The sequence below is a fragment of the Fusarium venenatum genome (genome assembly GCF_020744135.1).
Source record: "Fusarium venenatum strain MPI-CAGE-CH-0201 chromosome Unknown EDB82scaffold_1, whole genome shotgun sequence".
Lineage (NCBI taxonomy): Eukaryota > Fungi > Ascomycota > Sordariomycetes > Hypocreales > Nectriaceae > Fusarium > Fusarium venenatum.
In genome coordinates this window covers 245,897-261,936 of record NW_027072129.1, presented here as the reverse complement: position 1 = coordinate 261,936, position 16,040 = coordinate 245,897, and the positions used below count along the sequence as shown (strand labels likewise).

General features: G+C 39.8%; 3 protein-coding genes across 3 annotated transcripts; 2 read left to right on the top strand and 1 right to left on the bottom strand.

Moving 5' to 3' along the window:
* Positions 1–190: 190 nt before the first annotated feature.
* On the top strand, positions 191–3,537 carry EDB82DRAFT_549126 (uncharacterized protein; the record flags this gene model as incomplete). The annotated part of the gene is made up of 6 exons (XM_065609543.1): positions 191–450; positions 484–1,566; positions 1,621–2,144; positions 2,183–3,145; positions 3,468–3,487; positions 3,532–3,537. 6 exons carry the CDS (start codon positions 191–193, stop codon positions 3,535–3,537), a joined length of 2,856 nt encoding a protein of 951 aa, XP_065465199.1.
* Positions 3,538–12,392: 8,855 nt separating this feature from the next.
* Positions 12,393–13,828, top strand: EDB82DRAFT_518881 (uncharacterized protein; the record flags this gene model as incomplete). The annotated part of the gene is made up of 4 exons (XM_065609051.1): positions 12,393–12,585; positions 13,079–13,205; positions 13,257–13,528; positions 13,578–13,828. 4 exons carry the CDS (start codon positions 12,393–12,395, stop codon positions 13,826–13,828), a joined length of 843 nt encoding a protein of 280 aa, XP_065465198.1.
* Positions 13,829–14,487: 659 nt separating this feature from the next.
* On the bottom strand, positions 14,488–15,889 carry EDB82DRAFT_438079 (uncharacterized protein). Its single transcript, XM_025732526.2, has 2 exons — positions 15,258–15,889; positions 14,488–15,210 (listed from the first exon to the last, which is right to left on the bottom strand). The coding sequence occupies exons 1-2, from the start codon at positions 15,769–15,771 to the stop codon at positions 14,678–14,680; spliced, it is 1,047 nt and encodes a 348-aa protein (XP_025591442.1). The 5' UTR covers positions 15,772–15,889; the 3' UTR covers positions 14,488–14,677.
* Between the last annotated feature and the right edge of the window lie 151 nt (positions 15,890–16,040).

Sequence of the window (16,040 nt, the reverse complement as noted above, 5' to 3'; positions counted from 1 at the left end):
AACGCAAAGAACTTTTCTACAGGAAAAAAACGTGTCGATGAAAAAGGTTGATGCAAAGCTCTCATGGAATCGCGATATTCGGGCAGTCACTGCACTCCTCGCCGGTAGTGCTGGATTTACGATTCAGTTCATAGGTTTAAGAGGTCTCCCTTGACCTGTCGCTGTTGCACATCTCGGGGCTATCATCGTCATGGCCATGATACGGGCGTTGATCAGGCGGCGACTTGGGGAAGATACCCAGTATTGCGGGGCTCTATCAGAGTATGAACTTGACTATCTAGCCATCCAACTAGTGGAGACCAAATGCTGCACGCTTGTATCCCTTGAAAAGAACTCCAAATCACTGCAGCAGGTTTTATCATGGAGAGTTGATATTACGAAACATGGCAAGGAAATTATCTACCCCTTCGATTTTCCGGGCACTGTTGAGTTTGATGTCGCATTTTCCAAGTAGAACAGCCACAAAGTGCTGAGTCGTACCAGAGAGACCGAGTATCTGGAGAATAAAGTCGGAGAAGCTCCGGACAGGGAGGCTCAGAAAGTTATGTCGGTTCGGAGGCGGTTGGGAGATCTCTGCGAATGGGAGACAAAGGCATTTAAGCCAGCGCTGATGTTAGTTCGCTCTATTGAGTATTTTCTTGATGAGTTTGCGCCAGATGGATTGTCCGGTGAGGATACAATTACCTGGAAAATTCCTTTTAAAAGCTCAAGTGATAAGTCTGGGGTTGTGGAGTTGAATATTATCAGGGCGACCAAGGCGTACACAGGACGGAACATCAATGCTGGCCAAGTTGGGGCAATTCTATCAATCTGGATGGCTAATCTTGAGGCGAACAACACGACACAATCCAAGAAAGACAGGGATACAGAATGGCAAAGATCGGAGGCTGGTGTTGCCTTGGGAGTCGAGTACTGCAGAATACTGGGACGCAAGTACGACAACGGTGTCCTACAGCGTGACATCAACTGGTGGGTAGGTAATCCAGGCATATCAGAAGTAGAAGTCGAAAAACAAGTTCCAGAGGCCAAGCCAAGTCCTCAACCCGGAACAAGCAGGACAACAAGCTTTCAGTTAAGAGGCTCAACTGTAACCAACAAATCCAGTTCACAACTTTCGAGTTCCGAACAGAAAAAGTCTGTGATTATGCCATACACCTACGACAGCTCAAAGCACAAAAACGTCAAGATAGTGATTGGCTACACTGGGCCCGCCGGTACTGAGGGAGCTCAGAAGCTTCTTGTACAGCATTCTACAGCCGCCACGGTTACCATTGCGATGCAGCATCTCTTCATTCATTTTATGTGGACAATCGTTGATCGTTTACCAAAGAACTTCCTTGATCAAGGTTCAGTGAATGTCCACGAAGCTGTTAGTGTTCAACCACCGAGAAAGTTGGATCTATCATCAAACAAGTCCGGAATAGGTCGAAAACTGAGCCATAAAAAGCTCAAAAAGTTTGTCCTTCATGCCGAGAAAGAAGACCTCGGGACGTTTGACGATGTTCTTCTCTGTATTATACCTGGTTTGAGTATCAAAGACCGTTTGCCAAACGACGCAACCTTTCGGTTCGACCTACCTAGGTTAACAGAGCGAAAAGGATAGTCAAAGGTAGCTCCTAGGTATTATGTTCTCCTGATGTCCGTACCGAAGAGCCCTAGCTGTCATTTAGAAGACTCGCTCGCTTTGGCAACGGTGGTGTATGCACTGGACTATGTTTACATAATGGCCCTGGACGAAACGTACTCTCGACGTGGAAAACCTACAGATAGTGACAAAGAGTCGAATCAATCAGAAAGTGATACAACTGAAGATTCTGGTACAGAGTTCGAAGCTTCAGATATAAACTCTGGGCTTTCGAGACAGCAACCGGATGACGGTTTCCAAGACTTGCTAACCCACATTTCAGAGGCTTTTCCCATAGTTATCAAGAAATTGTGGTTATTCTACGAGTTACAAGAACGCGCGAGATTCTTTCTGAAACTCAAGAAGAGATCTCAGGAGAAGACGTCGGCGGAGATGTGGTCACTCAAACCCAAGACCCTGGAAAAAGAAGCTTTCATGGAATATATCAGATTCAACAAATTGCACCAAGACATTTACAATGACCAACAGCTTGATTTAAGAGAATTGCAAGATATGAATTGTCTTCAGGTAATTTGCATATTAATGACTGAAGTTTAGGGAAACAATTGGAAACGAGAGACATTTTCGGATGGACAGCCTTACACTACGCTGCAGCTTGTCGAGACTTGAAAGTTGTAGGGCGCAACAGTGTCGGCAACGCTGCCCTTTCAGACCGAAAACGCCCAGGGAACTTGTGGCTGGACAATCTTGGGAGAGGCCCAGTACATATAGCCTCCTTGACGGGAAACTCGGAGTTCTTGAAGATGTTTCTCATAACCATGTTAGAAGATGACGTCCGATCAACGCTAAAATCGACAGGCCTGGATGGTATGACCCCAGTTCATCTTGCTATTGCGGGAGGGCATGAGAAGTGCCTTGACGTTTTCTCCAAACTCTCATTCTTTTTTGACTTAGATTCCAAAGAAGATGCCTGGAAACGGAGTCCAGTCCACCTTGCGATTTTCCAGGGCCAATATTCGTGCTGCACCGCATTACTCGAGAGCGGAAAGTTCAAGTTCAACCCAAGTGCCCTTGATACTCTCGGCAACTCAATCTTGCCCTACCTTGATGAAAAGGATGATGAACAGAAAGAGACTGGACATTTGTTACTCAGAAACTATTCGGAGACATTCCAAGAGAAGGACAAAGAAGGGAAGGACAAATTTGCATTACATTATGTGGTTGAGTCCGAGGATTGCGATAACGAAGTCCGTCATGGAATCATTATCGGGCTTGTTCAAGCCATGGAAGGTGCTGACATGAAAAGCATTGATGTCAAGGAAAATCATGGACGCACACCACCACACATCGCTGCAGAGAAGGCAAATAGTTCGGTAGTCTTTGACCTCCTCAACTCAGGCGCAGACCCCAATACCAAAGACAAAGACGGTGAAAATGCATTGCATCGTGCGGTGATGATGTGGAGCAATGGTGAGGAATCCGCCAAAACAATGCTGGAAATCACTCTAAGACTTCTCAGAAAGGCACCCGGTTGCATGGGTGCATGGGATAACACGCATGGTACACCGCTAACCTGGGCCTGTAGATCGAGAAGCATAATATACCGCATAACCTCAGGGGGCATTAAAGACTAACTGACAGTACCGTAAAGCTATAAAGCTGCCCTAGTATTATAGCAAGGCTAAATATAACTAATGCCTTAATTAGAAGTAAATAGGTTACTAATATAGGATAGGAAGAAGTATTTAAGATTAGACTAAGGAAGTGTGACGGTTGTGATTCCCAAGGGATAAACTAGTCCGTACTAGGTTTATGTTGGCAGATACGTAGGGCGTTGTGATACTGAGCATAGCGGAGTGTCACGTCTCTTAATAGTGAATAGAGCGGGTAAGGCGTATTCAGGTAAAGATGTTTTATTGATAGCTGGTGAGCTAAGTCCTATCTAGTGCTAAAGGAGTGTATATATACATGAAGGGTCACTTGTACAGTGGTGAGCCTTGAAGAAAGGCTCACGATGTCAGCGGTGAGCTACAGGGTAGGTTTCACGCATGCCTGAGTGAGCTTGGTGAGGCTCACTCTGGTGTGGGTGAGCTTAGCGTTGGTTGGAGGAAAATTGTGGGGTACACGTGACGTAACCGCTGGGATCGTAACATAAAGAAATTACCTAAGTGCTATTATATAACGTACATCACAAGCTAGTGTCCCACACAAGCGAGTGTCCCACCAATCTACACCTAAAGACTCGAAAGAGAAATAAAAACACTACAACCTATCTGATCAATTAAAATTAATTGCTATACTATTCCCTATTGACCTCAATTGACCCTTGACAGGTCCTTGCAGTATGCCCGGTCTTTCCGCAAATACTATATTGCCGAGGCTTTGATCCTTGTGACCTTCCTTGACCACCTCTTGAGGATTCAGCTGTCACCTGCGCATCAATATCTATCTGATCAAGTGCTTGTGATGCTTCCGTTATAGTTAAAGCCCCTTCTTTCTGTATTATAGTCCTTTTTCCCCTTCGGCGCTGCCCTACTGTCTTATTCTGCTGTTCAAGTTCTTAATTCCTCTTATATAGTAAGGCTATCTTATCCATAAGATTAGTTGTTGACTTCTCAAAAGACTTAACAGCTTGGATTATTGACTCAGGGGAGCTGCTTTTATGATTTCTGATCCTTCCTTGCAGATATTTAGAATGCAATTAGGCCTCTGCTACTGTCTTTAGGGTCCTTGAAGTCCAAGGGGTCAATGGTATTATAACCTCAATAGGAGGCGTTGGAGTCCGTAGCTGTATATCAAGCTTTAAGATGACATTTTCTGGGTCAAAGGGAGAAAGCCTAGCTCCTCTAAAACCTCCCTTGATATTGCTTTCTGTAATAGTAGCTTAGTGGGCGGCATAAAAGGCAGGAAAGAACTCGGTCTTAGTGATATGCGATATGAAGCATCTGATTAGATGCTCTATTTCTCGACCATAGGCCTTTTTCAGCGGCCTAAAGCACCCTACATCAAGAGGTTAAAGTAGATGAGAGGCATGAGCAGGTATACAGAGCGTGATAATCTTGTTCTCCTTGCAATATCCCTCGAATTCGACGGAGTAGTGACTTTCATGACTATTAAGGATTAAGAGTCGATAGCGACTATTCGTCCGTTTAGCTGTAGCCCGATCAAAGTGCTTTAGCCACTCGAGACCCAGGTTATTATTAGTCTATCCATTTTCACTTAATGCAATAACCTAATCGCCAGGGAGGTCGCATTCTTTATACCAAGTAGCAAGGTGATCTTTACCTGCACTAATAATAAACGGCGGGATCGATTAACCTTCGGCATTAATCCCCTCGATTACAGTAATCTATTCACGATTTCCAGGCTGTACTTGCTTTAGTCTTCCTTGCCTATAGGAGCTTATAATAACTATTCTGGGCTTAATCATGCCTATTATAAAGCCGGTCTTATTAAAGTTCTAGATATTATCTGATCGGATACTGTATTTCGCGATTATATTCTCTATAAGCCGAAACCAGCCATAAATAATAGTCGGATCTTCGCATTTAGCTCTCTGATAGTTATATCTGCGAAACCGACATGTCTTTAGGTCTGGTTGTCGCTTAATAAAGTTATAAGCCCAGTTCTTGCCAACAAGTAGTAAGTCGCAATTGGCAAGTAGGGAATTTGCAATATCTTCCACATATAATAGTCGCGAGGGAAACCCTCGCAAATCTAGGTTAAGAAGGAATTATATTATTGTTTGTTCTTCCTGATTGGACAATTTTCGTGATTTTATAAGAGTATTATGCGTTAAAAGAATGCCTTGCCGGCGGCGAGCTAATGTACGGTAGTTAACGGTATAGATAGATGCTGCCCGTCGGATTGTAAGTTTTAGGTCATTCTGAAGGGCCTGAAGGGCAAGATTGATCCTAGCTTCATTTGAAGATCGTGGCATTATGGGTGGTTGAGAAATATCTAATTGAATAGTGATGGTGTAGGTTGAGGGATTTTTGGGACACTCGCTTGTGATGTACGTTAAGTAATTAACGTGCGTGATAAGCGAGTGAGCCAGTCAAGCGAGTGAGCCAAAAATCCCTCACCTTATAACATCAGAATTCAACCAGCTATTTCTCAACCAATAAATATGTAACAGTCTTTAAATGAAGCTAGAATCTTTCTTGCACTTTAGGCCCTTTAAGATAACCTAAAACTTGCAATCCGATGGGCGGCAATAATCTATAATATTAACCGTTATACCTTAGGTCGCCGTCGGCAAGGCACTCTTATAAAGTATAATACTCTCAATAAGTCACGGTTATTTTCTAATCAGGAAGAGGATACAATAGTCTAATACCTCCTTGACCTAGATTCGCGAGGATTTCCCTTGCAACTATTATATATAGAAGATATTGCGAATTCTTTATATGCTAACTGCAATGCGCTACCCGTCGGCAAGCGATAGGCTTATAACTTTATTAAGTAATAACCAGAGCTAAATATATATTAATTTCGCAGATATAACTATTAGAGAGCTAAATGCAAAAATCTAACTATTATTTATAGCTGGTTTCGGCTTATAGAGAATATAATCGCAAGATATAGTATCTAATTAGATAATATCTGGAACTTTAATAAGACTGGCTTTATAATGGGTATAATTAAGCCTAGAATAGTTATTATAAGCTCCTATAGGCAAGGAAGACTAAAGCAGGTATAGCCTGGAAACCGCGAATAGATTACTATAATTAAGGGGATTAATGCCAAAGGTTAATTAATCCCGCCGTTTATTATTAGTGCAGGCAAAGATTACCTTGCTACTTGGTATAAAGAATGCAACCTTCCCGGCGATTAGGTTATTGCATTAAGCGAAAATAGATAGACTAATAATAACCTAGGTCTTAAGTAGCTAAAGCACTTTAATTGGGCTATAGCTAAATAGATGAATAGTCGCTATTGACTTTTAATCCTTAATAGTCATAAAAGTCACTACTCCGTTAAATTTAAGGGATATTGCAAGGAGAATAAGATTATTACGCTATATATGCCTGCTTATGCCTTTTATCTACTTTAGCCTCTTAATGTAGGGTGCTTTAGACCGCTGAAAAAGGCCTATAGTCAAGAAATAGAGCATCTAATCAGATGCTTTATAACCCATATTACTAAGACCGAGTTCTTTCCTGCCTTTTATACCGCCTACTAAGCTGCTATTATAGAAAGCAATATTAAGGGAGGTTTTAGAGGAGCTAGGCTTGCTCCCTTTAACCTAGAAAATGTCATTTTAAAGCTTAATATATAGCTATAGACTCTAATGCCTCCCGTTAAGGTTATAATACCATTAACCCCTTGGACTTTAAGGACCCTAAAGACAGTACTAGAGGCCCAATTGCATTCTAAATATCTGCAAGGAAGGATTAGAAATCACAAAAGCAGCTCCCCTGAGTTAATAATTCAAGCTATTAAGTTTTTTAAGAAGTTAATAACTAATCTTATGGATAAGATAGCCTTACTATATAAAAGGAATTAATAACTTAAATAGCAGAATAAGACAGTAGGGCGGCGCCGAAGGGGAAAAAGGACTATAGTATAGAAAGAAGGGGCTTTAACTATAATAGAAGCATTATAAGCACTTAATCAGATAGATATTAATGCGCAGGTGATAGCTGAATCCTCAAGAGGTGGTTAAGGAAAGTCACAAGGATTAAAGCCTTGGCAATATAGTATTTGCGGAAAGACTGGGCATACTGCAAGGACCTGTCAAGGGTCAATTGAGGTCAATAGGGAATAGTATTGCAATTAATTTTAATTAATTAAATAGGTTGTGGTATTGTTATTGCGAATTTAATTTGGGTGGTTGGGATATGTGGCTCACTCGCTTGTCTGGCTCACTCGCTTATTATGTACATTACAGCGAATATACTTACTGCAATATAAAGAATCTACTGTTATAAGATAATCCTTTTAATATTTAAAATAATAAGAATAAGGCATATCTATAAGTTTATATAATAATTTAATAGCCTTAGTAAGAAGTTTATACTCTTTAGTCTTATAGTTAATACGCTTTATAATATAACTAGATATTTTAATAGGAATATATAATAAAAATATTTATAAGTCTAAGTTAAGACTTACTAGTTTTAAGATAAGGATAAATAATTAAATGCAGATCTTAAGGATAAGACTTAATAGAGAGAAGAGATTATATTATAACCCTAGCGATTATATTATATATACTCTATAAATTTTATATAACTTAATCTACTTAATTATAAACTTATTTCCCGAGTTTACTAGACTAATTATAAGTAGATTACGCTTATATAGGATTATTATACTCTAAGAGTACCTATAATCTAGGATTACTGCAATCCCTAGAATTAAGTAATCCCTTAAGGATCTCTTAAGTATATATATATTTACTTAGCATTAATTAATATACTTAGCTTAATAGCTATTAATAAAATATCTTTACCTAAATATACCTTACCTGCTTTATTTACTATTAAGAGATATAACACTTCGCAACCGCTTAGTATTACACGCCCTACGACTCTGCTAATATAAACTTAGAACGGACTAGTTTATCCCTTGGGAATTATAACTATTATAATTATATCTAAGGAATATAACTAGAATACTTACTATATAGAAGGATATCTATAACTGCATTATATAAAGTAAGCAGAAGCTTATTTAAGGTTAAAGTAATATATATACCCTTATAATATAGCTTAAATCTAAGGGCTTCTAGAATTAAATATGCCTTAATAATAATAAAGTTATAGTAATATTATTTATATATTTAAAGTCTCTTAAATACCTTAAATCCTATCTTAAAGTGCTAATACTAGATTATATATATAAGACTAATAAATATAATATACTACTCCTTAATACTATTAGTATTAATACTTATTAATAGTCTTTCTATATTGCATTTATATTCCTTAGTAGTAAGGAAGAAGTTAACTATTAATAGGTTCTTATATAGTTATAGTCTCTTTATAAGGCTATAACTATAAACCTTCCTTCTATAATACTTATAGACTGGTGCCTTGCCTATATAAATGCTATAGCATTTACCTTTCCTTAGTTAATATTATTACTATGCTTATAGCATATTAATAAGGCAGTACTATAGCATTATATAAATATATTTATAAAGTATTTAAAAGATTATAAAGGGCAAGAGAAGTAAAAGGAGTTCTACTCCTTATAGTATAATCTTATTGCCTCTAGTAATAAAGATATATACTATTAGAAGCTTAGTGAATTTAAGAAGAAATATCTACCTGACTATATAAGTCAGATTAGCTATATTATAGAGACCTAGCTAGATCTCTATAAGGATAAATTCATGAAGGCCTAGGTTAATTAATACCTTTATTTTAACTAATTTATTATATTATAATGCAAGGGTATTTATTAACTAATTAAATCATATCTTAAGACTTCCTAGCTTAACCTCTTTAAGGCATAGAGATATATTAAGCTAGTTATAATAAATCAATTAGCTAAGCTTAATAGCAATTAAGTAAAATAGTAGGCTAGCTTTCCTTTAAAGCTATCCAGGTTAATATATAGTAATATCTATAGTTAGATATTACACAAGGCCCTTCGGCTTATTAAGCCCTAAAGATCTTAGTTATTATATAAGCTTCCCTCCTGCATAGGCTCTTTTAATAGAACTCTTAAGTTACTATAACGTGCTTGATAAGCGAGTGAGTCAGACAAGCGAGTGGGTCAAAAATCCCTCACCTTACAACATTTCAATCTAATCACATAATTATCAATAACCCAATATGTCACAGTCTTTAAATAAATGTAGAATCCTTCTAGCCCTCCAGGCCCTTTAAAATAACCCTAATCTTAGTCTCCGATGTGCCTCAGGTATATATAAGGTTCCCTTTGAGACCTTACGCTGCCGCCATAATGGCATTCAATCACGACGTGATTCTGGCCTAAACTCGCGGCGACTATCTGATCTAGAAGAACAGACTATAGTTCAGTTTATTCTTGACCTAGATTCGCGAGGATTTCCCTCGCGACTGCGTTTTATGGAAGAAATGGCTAATTCTCTACTTGCCGACCGCAATACGTTACCCGTTAGCAAGCGGTAGGCTCATAACTTCATTAAGCGACAACCAGAGCTAAAGACGCATATCTTTCGGAGATATAACTATTAGAGAGCTAAATGCAAAGACCTGAATATTATTTGTAGCTGGTTTCGGCTTGTATAGAATATAATTGCAAAGTATAGTATCCGATTAGGTGATATCTGGAACTTTAATGAGACCGGCTTTATAATAGGCCTAATATAATCCGGAATGGTAATTATAGGCTTAGAAAGGCAGGAAAGACTGAAATCAGTATAGCCTAGAAACCGTAAATAGATTACTGCGATTCCAGCGATTAACGCTAAAGGTTAATTAATCCCGCCGTTTATTATTAGTTCAGGCCAATATCACCTTGCGAATTAATACTAAGAAAGCAACCTCCCTGGCGATTAGGTTATTGCAATAAGCTAAAATAGATAGACAAATAATAAGCTAGGTCTTAAGTGGCTAAAATACTTTAATCGATTAACAGCGAAGCGATTAGTTAGTCTCTATTGTCTCTTGATCCTTAATAGTTATAAAAGTCACCACTCCGTTGAATTTAAGAGATACTGTCAGGATTATAAGATTATTACACTCTGTATACCTCCTTATGCATCCCACCTGCTCTAGCCTCTCGATATTAGGTGTTTCTCAGTGCTGAAGAATGCTTATGGTCAAGAAATAGAGCATTTAATCAGATGCTCTATAACCTATATTTCTAAGACCGAGTTCTTCCCGGCCTTTTATGCTGCTTTTTAAGTTACTTTTATAGAAAGTAATATCCGGGGAGCTTTCAGAGGATCTAGGCTTTATCCTCTTGACCCAGAAACCGTCATCTCTAAGCTTAATATATAGCTATGAACCCTAATGCCTCCCAAGGAAGGTTCTAGAGCTTTATCCCCATGGACTTTAAAGACCCTAAAGACAGTAAAAGAGGCTTAATCTCAATCTGAATACCTCACTAGATAAATTATATTGCATAAGAGCAGCTCCCCAGAGTTAATAATTAAGGCTATTAGGTTAAATACGAAGGCAATATTAGCAGTTATGCATAAGGTTATCTTATTGAGAGATTAGGTCTAAAATCTTAAAGAAGCAAATGCAATATTAAGCTAGCGCTAAAGAGTAAAAAGGACTAGACTATAGAAAGGAGGAGTAATAACTATACAGGAAGTATTATAATTAATTAATTAGATAGATATAAATACGCAGGTAGTGGCGGAATTATCGAGAAGTGGTAGTTGAGGAAGGTCAGTTGGACCGGGTATTCGGCGTTGTGGTATATGCGGCAAGACCGAGCATAATGCAAGAATATGTCAGGAGGATATTCAGGCCTCTGGAGATGAGTATAGTGAGTAGTTTTAATTGATTAGATAGATTGTAGTAATCTTATTATCTAGATGATGAAGAGTATTGAGATTTTTGACCCACTTGCTTGTCTAACTCACTCGCTTATCAAGCACGTTATACTTATATAATTTAGCCCTTAATATATAATAATTAGCTATTATAGATATATTATTTCTACTTGCATTAGCAAATTTAATGCAATAGCAACCCTTAACCTCTTATTAAGCTAACTATATAGTCTAGTTGCCTTTAGGTGTTACGACCCAAATGACGAAGTCATGTGTACCCCACTTTTTCACTTTTACAGCCCCACTGTTACTCCTCATTTACGCCAATCACCACAGGACCGAATTGTTAACCTTCGGTCCTCACAAAGCCCCACTTCAACATTCACAACGGACCAATCAACTATAGACCGAGCGACTTACACCACGGTCTAGGACTGACACATTCACTTCTCGGTCCACGATAGATATAAGATAATACCTATTGCCTTATATCCTCAGACTAGTATATATATATTTATTTAGTACTAGATAGAACTTATCTCACCAGCTATTAATAAAACCTCTTTACCTGAATACGCCTAACCAGCTCTATTTACTATCAAGAAACGTAACACTTCGCTACCGCTCAGTATTCCACGCCCTACGACTCTGCCAACATAAACTTAGAACGGACTAGTTTATCCACTGGAAAACCCAACCGTCACATTAGGCCATATTAGTATTACCCGTAATAAGCATATAGCGCAAGCCCTATGCATTTAAGGCTATTAAGTATATATTATAACCTTAAACTTAGGCACCACCTATATGCATAAAGTGTTATCAGTCAGGTTATACAAGGAAGTTAAAAGTATACCCTCTATAGTAAGATCATATCTCAGAGACTCCTACTTAGGACTCTGCAACTATTCCTCCTACTCAGGACCCTATAACAGTTACCCCTACTTAGACCTCTATAACAGTTTATACTATAATATATACAGTATCGAGATCAATAACACACTTATTATCCCTAACTAGCTCTGCAGGGGTCACGGGAGTATATATAACAACGGAGATAATAATAGAGATAATAACTTATAAAACAACCATTACTATAACTTCTCCTATAGCCAGGCTATTAACAGTTACTGCATAAAGTAAGGCTAATACATTAAGCTATAATAATACCTATGCTATCTATTAATACTATAAGGCAGGTTGGGCGGGCCACTCGATTTCATTTCCCAAGTTGTTAAGCGATCAAATGAAAAAGACTCGAAGATCAATTTCAACCAACCGGATGACGACTATAACCAACCTCCACTCGCTTGGGCATGTGAAAAAAACCGAAAGGATGTTGTCGAAATCTTGTTAGAATCGACAATGTTGGACCTCAGCCAGGAGGCACCTGACTATAAGCACTATACACCACTGCATTTTGCCTTGGAGGAGAAGAATCAAGACATTGTCGAAATGTTGGTTGGAAACCCGGAACGATGTGCTGACATCAATGTACCACCCATTTCTGGATATGCCGATATCCTCGAGTTCGCCTGTCAAGAATCCGACGAGGACTGTACTAAGTCACTGCTATTGCACCCGGAAGCAAAATCTTCGAAGTTCTTGCTTTCTGCCTGGAAGCGGGCTGTACAGTAACCCTTCCGCATAGAAAGCATGAAGTGGTTCGTACATGAATGGGAAGAAGCCATCCTTGACAAGAAAAACAATGTGCCATTCCCATTCCACGAGCTTGCTGAAGTTAACCATCTCGAGAAATTACAATCACTTTTGCATAACGGTAAACTTCACCATGAGGTTGATAACAACGGCTGGACTCCTGCCGACGTTGCCAGTAGATATGGGCATCATGAGCTCGCAGCATATCTTCGCCAAACTGAACCTGCAAGAGACATTAGCGTAAACCCCTATGCTGAGCCGTCAACCTTTTGCAGCCTTTTCAAAGGGCCGGAACTTGTTTCATCAAGATGTTCTTCTCACCATCAATGTTATGTTGAAATATTAGGCAAGTAGTACGTTGATAAGTAAGCCATCGAGCTAACCCCACACAGATATAAAACTGCCATTGAACAAGCGTCTTGATAAATATTTCTGCTGTCTTCGCACGAAAGAAGCTATTCCTCCAAACTTGATATATTTCTATTTCGAAGTGAAGATCCTTCGTCAGTTAGAAATGAAGTAAGTTGCACCGAATGCCTGTTGGATAGGAAAACGTCTCCTATCATTCAGGAACCTCACCTTTATTTTCTGCCGATTCTCCAAACACAGAGAGTGTGTTGTGGGCTTCTGCCAGTCTGACGATCCTGAAAACAATCTTCCTGGGTGGCATGAAGGCTCCTTTGCATATCATGGAGACGATGGAGGATTTTATGTTAGTAACGCCGAAGGTGACGGTCAAAAAAGCGATGAGACCTTTGAAGAAAACGACATTGTAGGCTGTGGCTTGAATTTTGAGACTGGATATGGCTATCGCACCAAGAATGGTATTCTTCTCGGTTCCAGTAAGTTAATCACTGTGTATACAACCAATATGCTCTAACTTTAGAGTAGGTTTTCGGTTCCAAGAAGAACAATTCTCGATTGGGAGATTTTATCCTTGCATTGGAGCAAAGACCAACGGTGAAGGAGACCAGTTTCAACTCCACATTACCCTTCGATCTTCTCCAGAGCACCCATTTCACTACAAAGGACCATATAACAGGCTTTTACTGAGAACTGAATGGGACGATGACAAACTGTCTGTGACTAGTTCCAGAGAGGTTTCTGACACAGGTCTCGACGATGAGACCAACGAAGGATGAACATATCTAATCACAGGAAACGTACTCTTCTGTAGACTAAGCTCAAGTTTCAAGATGTGTATTTTACTTCATATTCGTAGCTTCAGTCGAAGCTCAAGTCGGCTCAATACATCAAGCCCTTCTACCATTGATTCGACTCATATCAGGGACGACTACTTACCATTTCCACCTACAATATCTCTAAAATCCTATTTCTTAAGTTAGAATCCCCTTCTAATTCATATTTTCAAGCTCATCTCCGTTGGTACCTGTGATGCGGGCCTCAGCTGCGCATTCGCCCTTGATGAAAGAAACTCACCTGTAGTTCTGTGTCCTTAAAACGCATTAGCCATGTTCCTACTTGAGCGCTACTATCAAATGTATTGTGAATCAGGATGTTATAAGTAGCTTTTGTGCTCCTCAGTTGATTGGAGATGCCATTTCTCGATGACCTGGCTTGATGTCAATTGTTGAAGTCGAACCGCCATCTCGACCACCATCGGCTAGTATACTGTTGTAGCATCGGGGCTTTCCTTTACTGTGGGTTGCGAATTCGAGAAAAGTCTCAATGACGACGAAGGCTTTGACTTTGTGCAGGGGGTTGGCTTTACGCCCCTTACTCGCTCTTCGGGAGGTTCTTGTTCACTTCCAGATGGACATGTTGATAAGGATTGGGTAACACCGTTTCTAAGAATTGATTAATCCTTACATACCGAAATAGATTGCCTGAATCGGGTGATTGGCTCAGTTTTCTGGCGGTATATATCCAATCATAAAATGCATCTTTTTCGCCCTGTTTATCTAGTATATTCATTGCACAAACAGATATCAAGAATGCCATGTCTTTGGGATACCGCTATCTGATTGTCATTAGTCGGCCACTTTTATGACTACCTTGCCAACCTGCTTCCCCTGCCAAACATACTCAATAGCTTCGTCAGCCTTTTCAAAAGTCCAAGTGGAATCAAGGATATCCTCAAATGTCATCTGGGTAGCCGAAATAGCAGCCATAAGTTCATCCTGATCATCCTTCGAACCAGCATTAATACCACGCACATTCAGTCTTCGATCAATGATAGTGCCAATAAAGTCCTTGAAATGTTCGGATTTAACCCCGCCAAGATAACCAACCTGGCTGACAATACCGCCACGTCGTGTACACTGCATCGATTGGACGAGCGAGCTTCCACCATTCTCAACGACGAGATCGACTCCGATACCGTTGGTGAGTTGTAGAACCTCTTTGTGCCATTCTGGATTCTTGTAATTGACCGTGGTGATCTCTGGCTTCCCAAATTGCTTCTTCATCTGTTCCAACTTCTCGTCGCTGGACGAAGTCAAGATGATCTTAAGGCCTGAGGCGTGAGCAAGCTTGAGAGCGAAAGTAGACACACCACCAGTACCTTGCGCAGTCAGTAATGTTCCAGTTGGAATCGTTCAAGAGACTTACCTTGGATAAGAACGGTTTGGCCGATACTGGTACCCTTGAGGGCAGACCAGGCAGTTGTACCAGCGCAGGGGATAATAGAGGCCTGAACCCATTCAAGGTGGTCGGGTAGTTTGGTGACTTTTTTCTCATCAAAGACAAAGTATGTGGCCAAGGTACCGTCCTCATTAGCAGCCAGCCAAGAGCGACCTGTCGATCGAGAAGTGACATATTCAGAATCAGTGATAGGGGCGACACGATCTCCAATAGAAACTAACGACACCCTATCTCCAACTGAAACGATCTCGCCAGCAGCGTCGTTTCCAGGAACACCATTCTTAGTGACAGGCCATGGATTACCACCATTTGCAATATTGGCATCTCGGTAATTGAGAGCTACAGCATAGATCTTTATAAGGACAGCTGTAGGATGCAGAGGGAGGGGTAAATCCTCAGTGACAAGCTTGACCTTGGGTGTACCCTTGGTGAAGAAGTCGTTTGTTCGACGCCAGGCTTGACGTTGAGTGGGTGGGGACATTGTTGTAAACAAGTTAAGTGAGGCGACAAAGTATAAGGTGGATGACTCGCGTCTTGTTCAAGATTGGATATTCAGTGTAAAGATTCAGTAGAAGTGGTCAATAGACTTCTTATAAAATATTTAAAACGATGTTATCGCTGACATAAACTAAGCGGGGTGACTAATTGTTCCCCATATTGAAACTCGATATTGTTCAAAACTTAATCCACTTATCGGCCTACGAATCCGAGAGGAATCCACAAATCTGATTTATTAGATAGTTATCTCAC

What these genes read in the sequence shown, in the direction of transcription:
- EDB82DRAFT_438079 (XM_025732526.2), bottom strand. Translation starts at nt 15,771, where the DNA reads ATGTCCCCACCCACTCAACGTCAAGCCTGGCGTCGAACAAACGACTTC. An exon ending in CCAAACCGTTCTTATCCAAG is followed by an intron (nt 15,211 to 15,257) that starts GTAAGTCTCTTG and finishes TGACTGCGCAAG; the next exon opens with GTACTGGTGGTGTGTCTACT.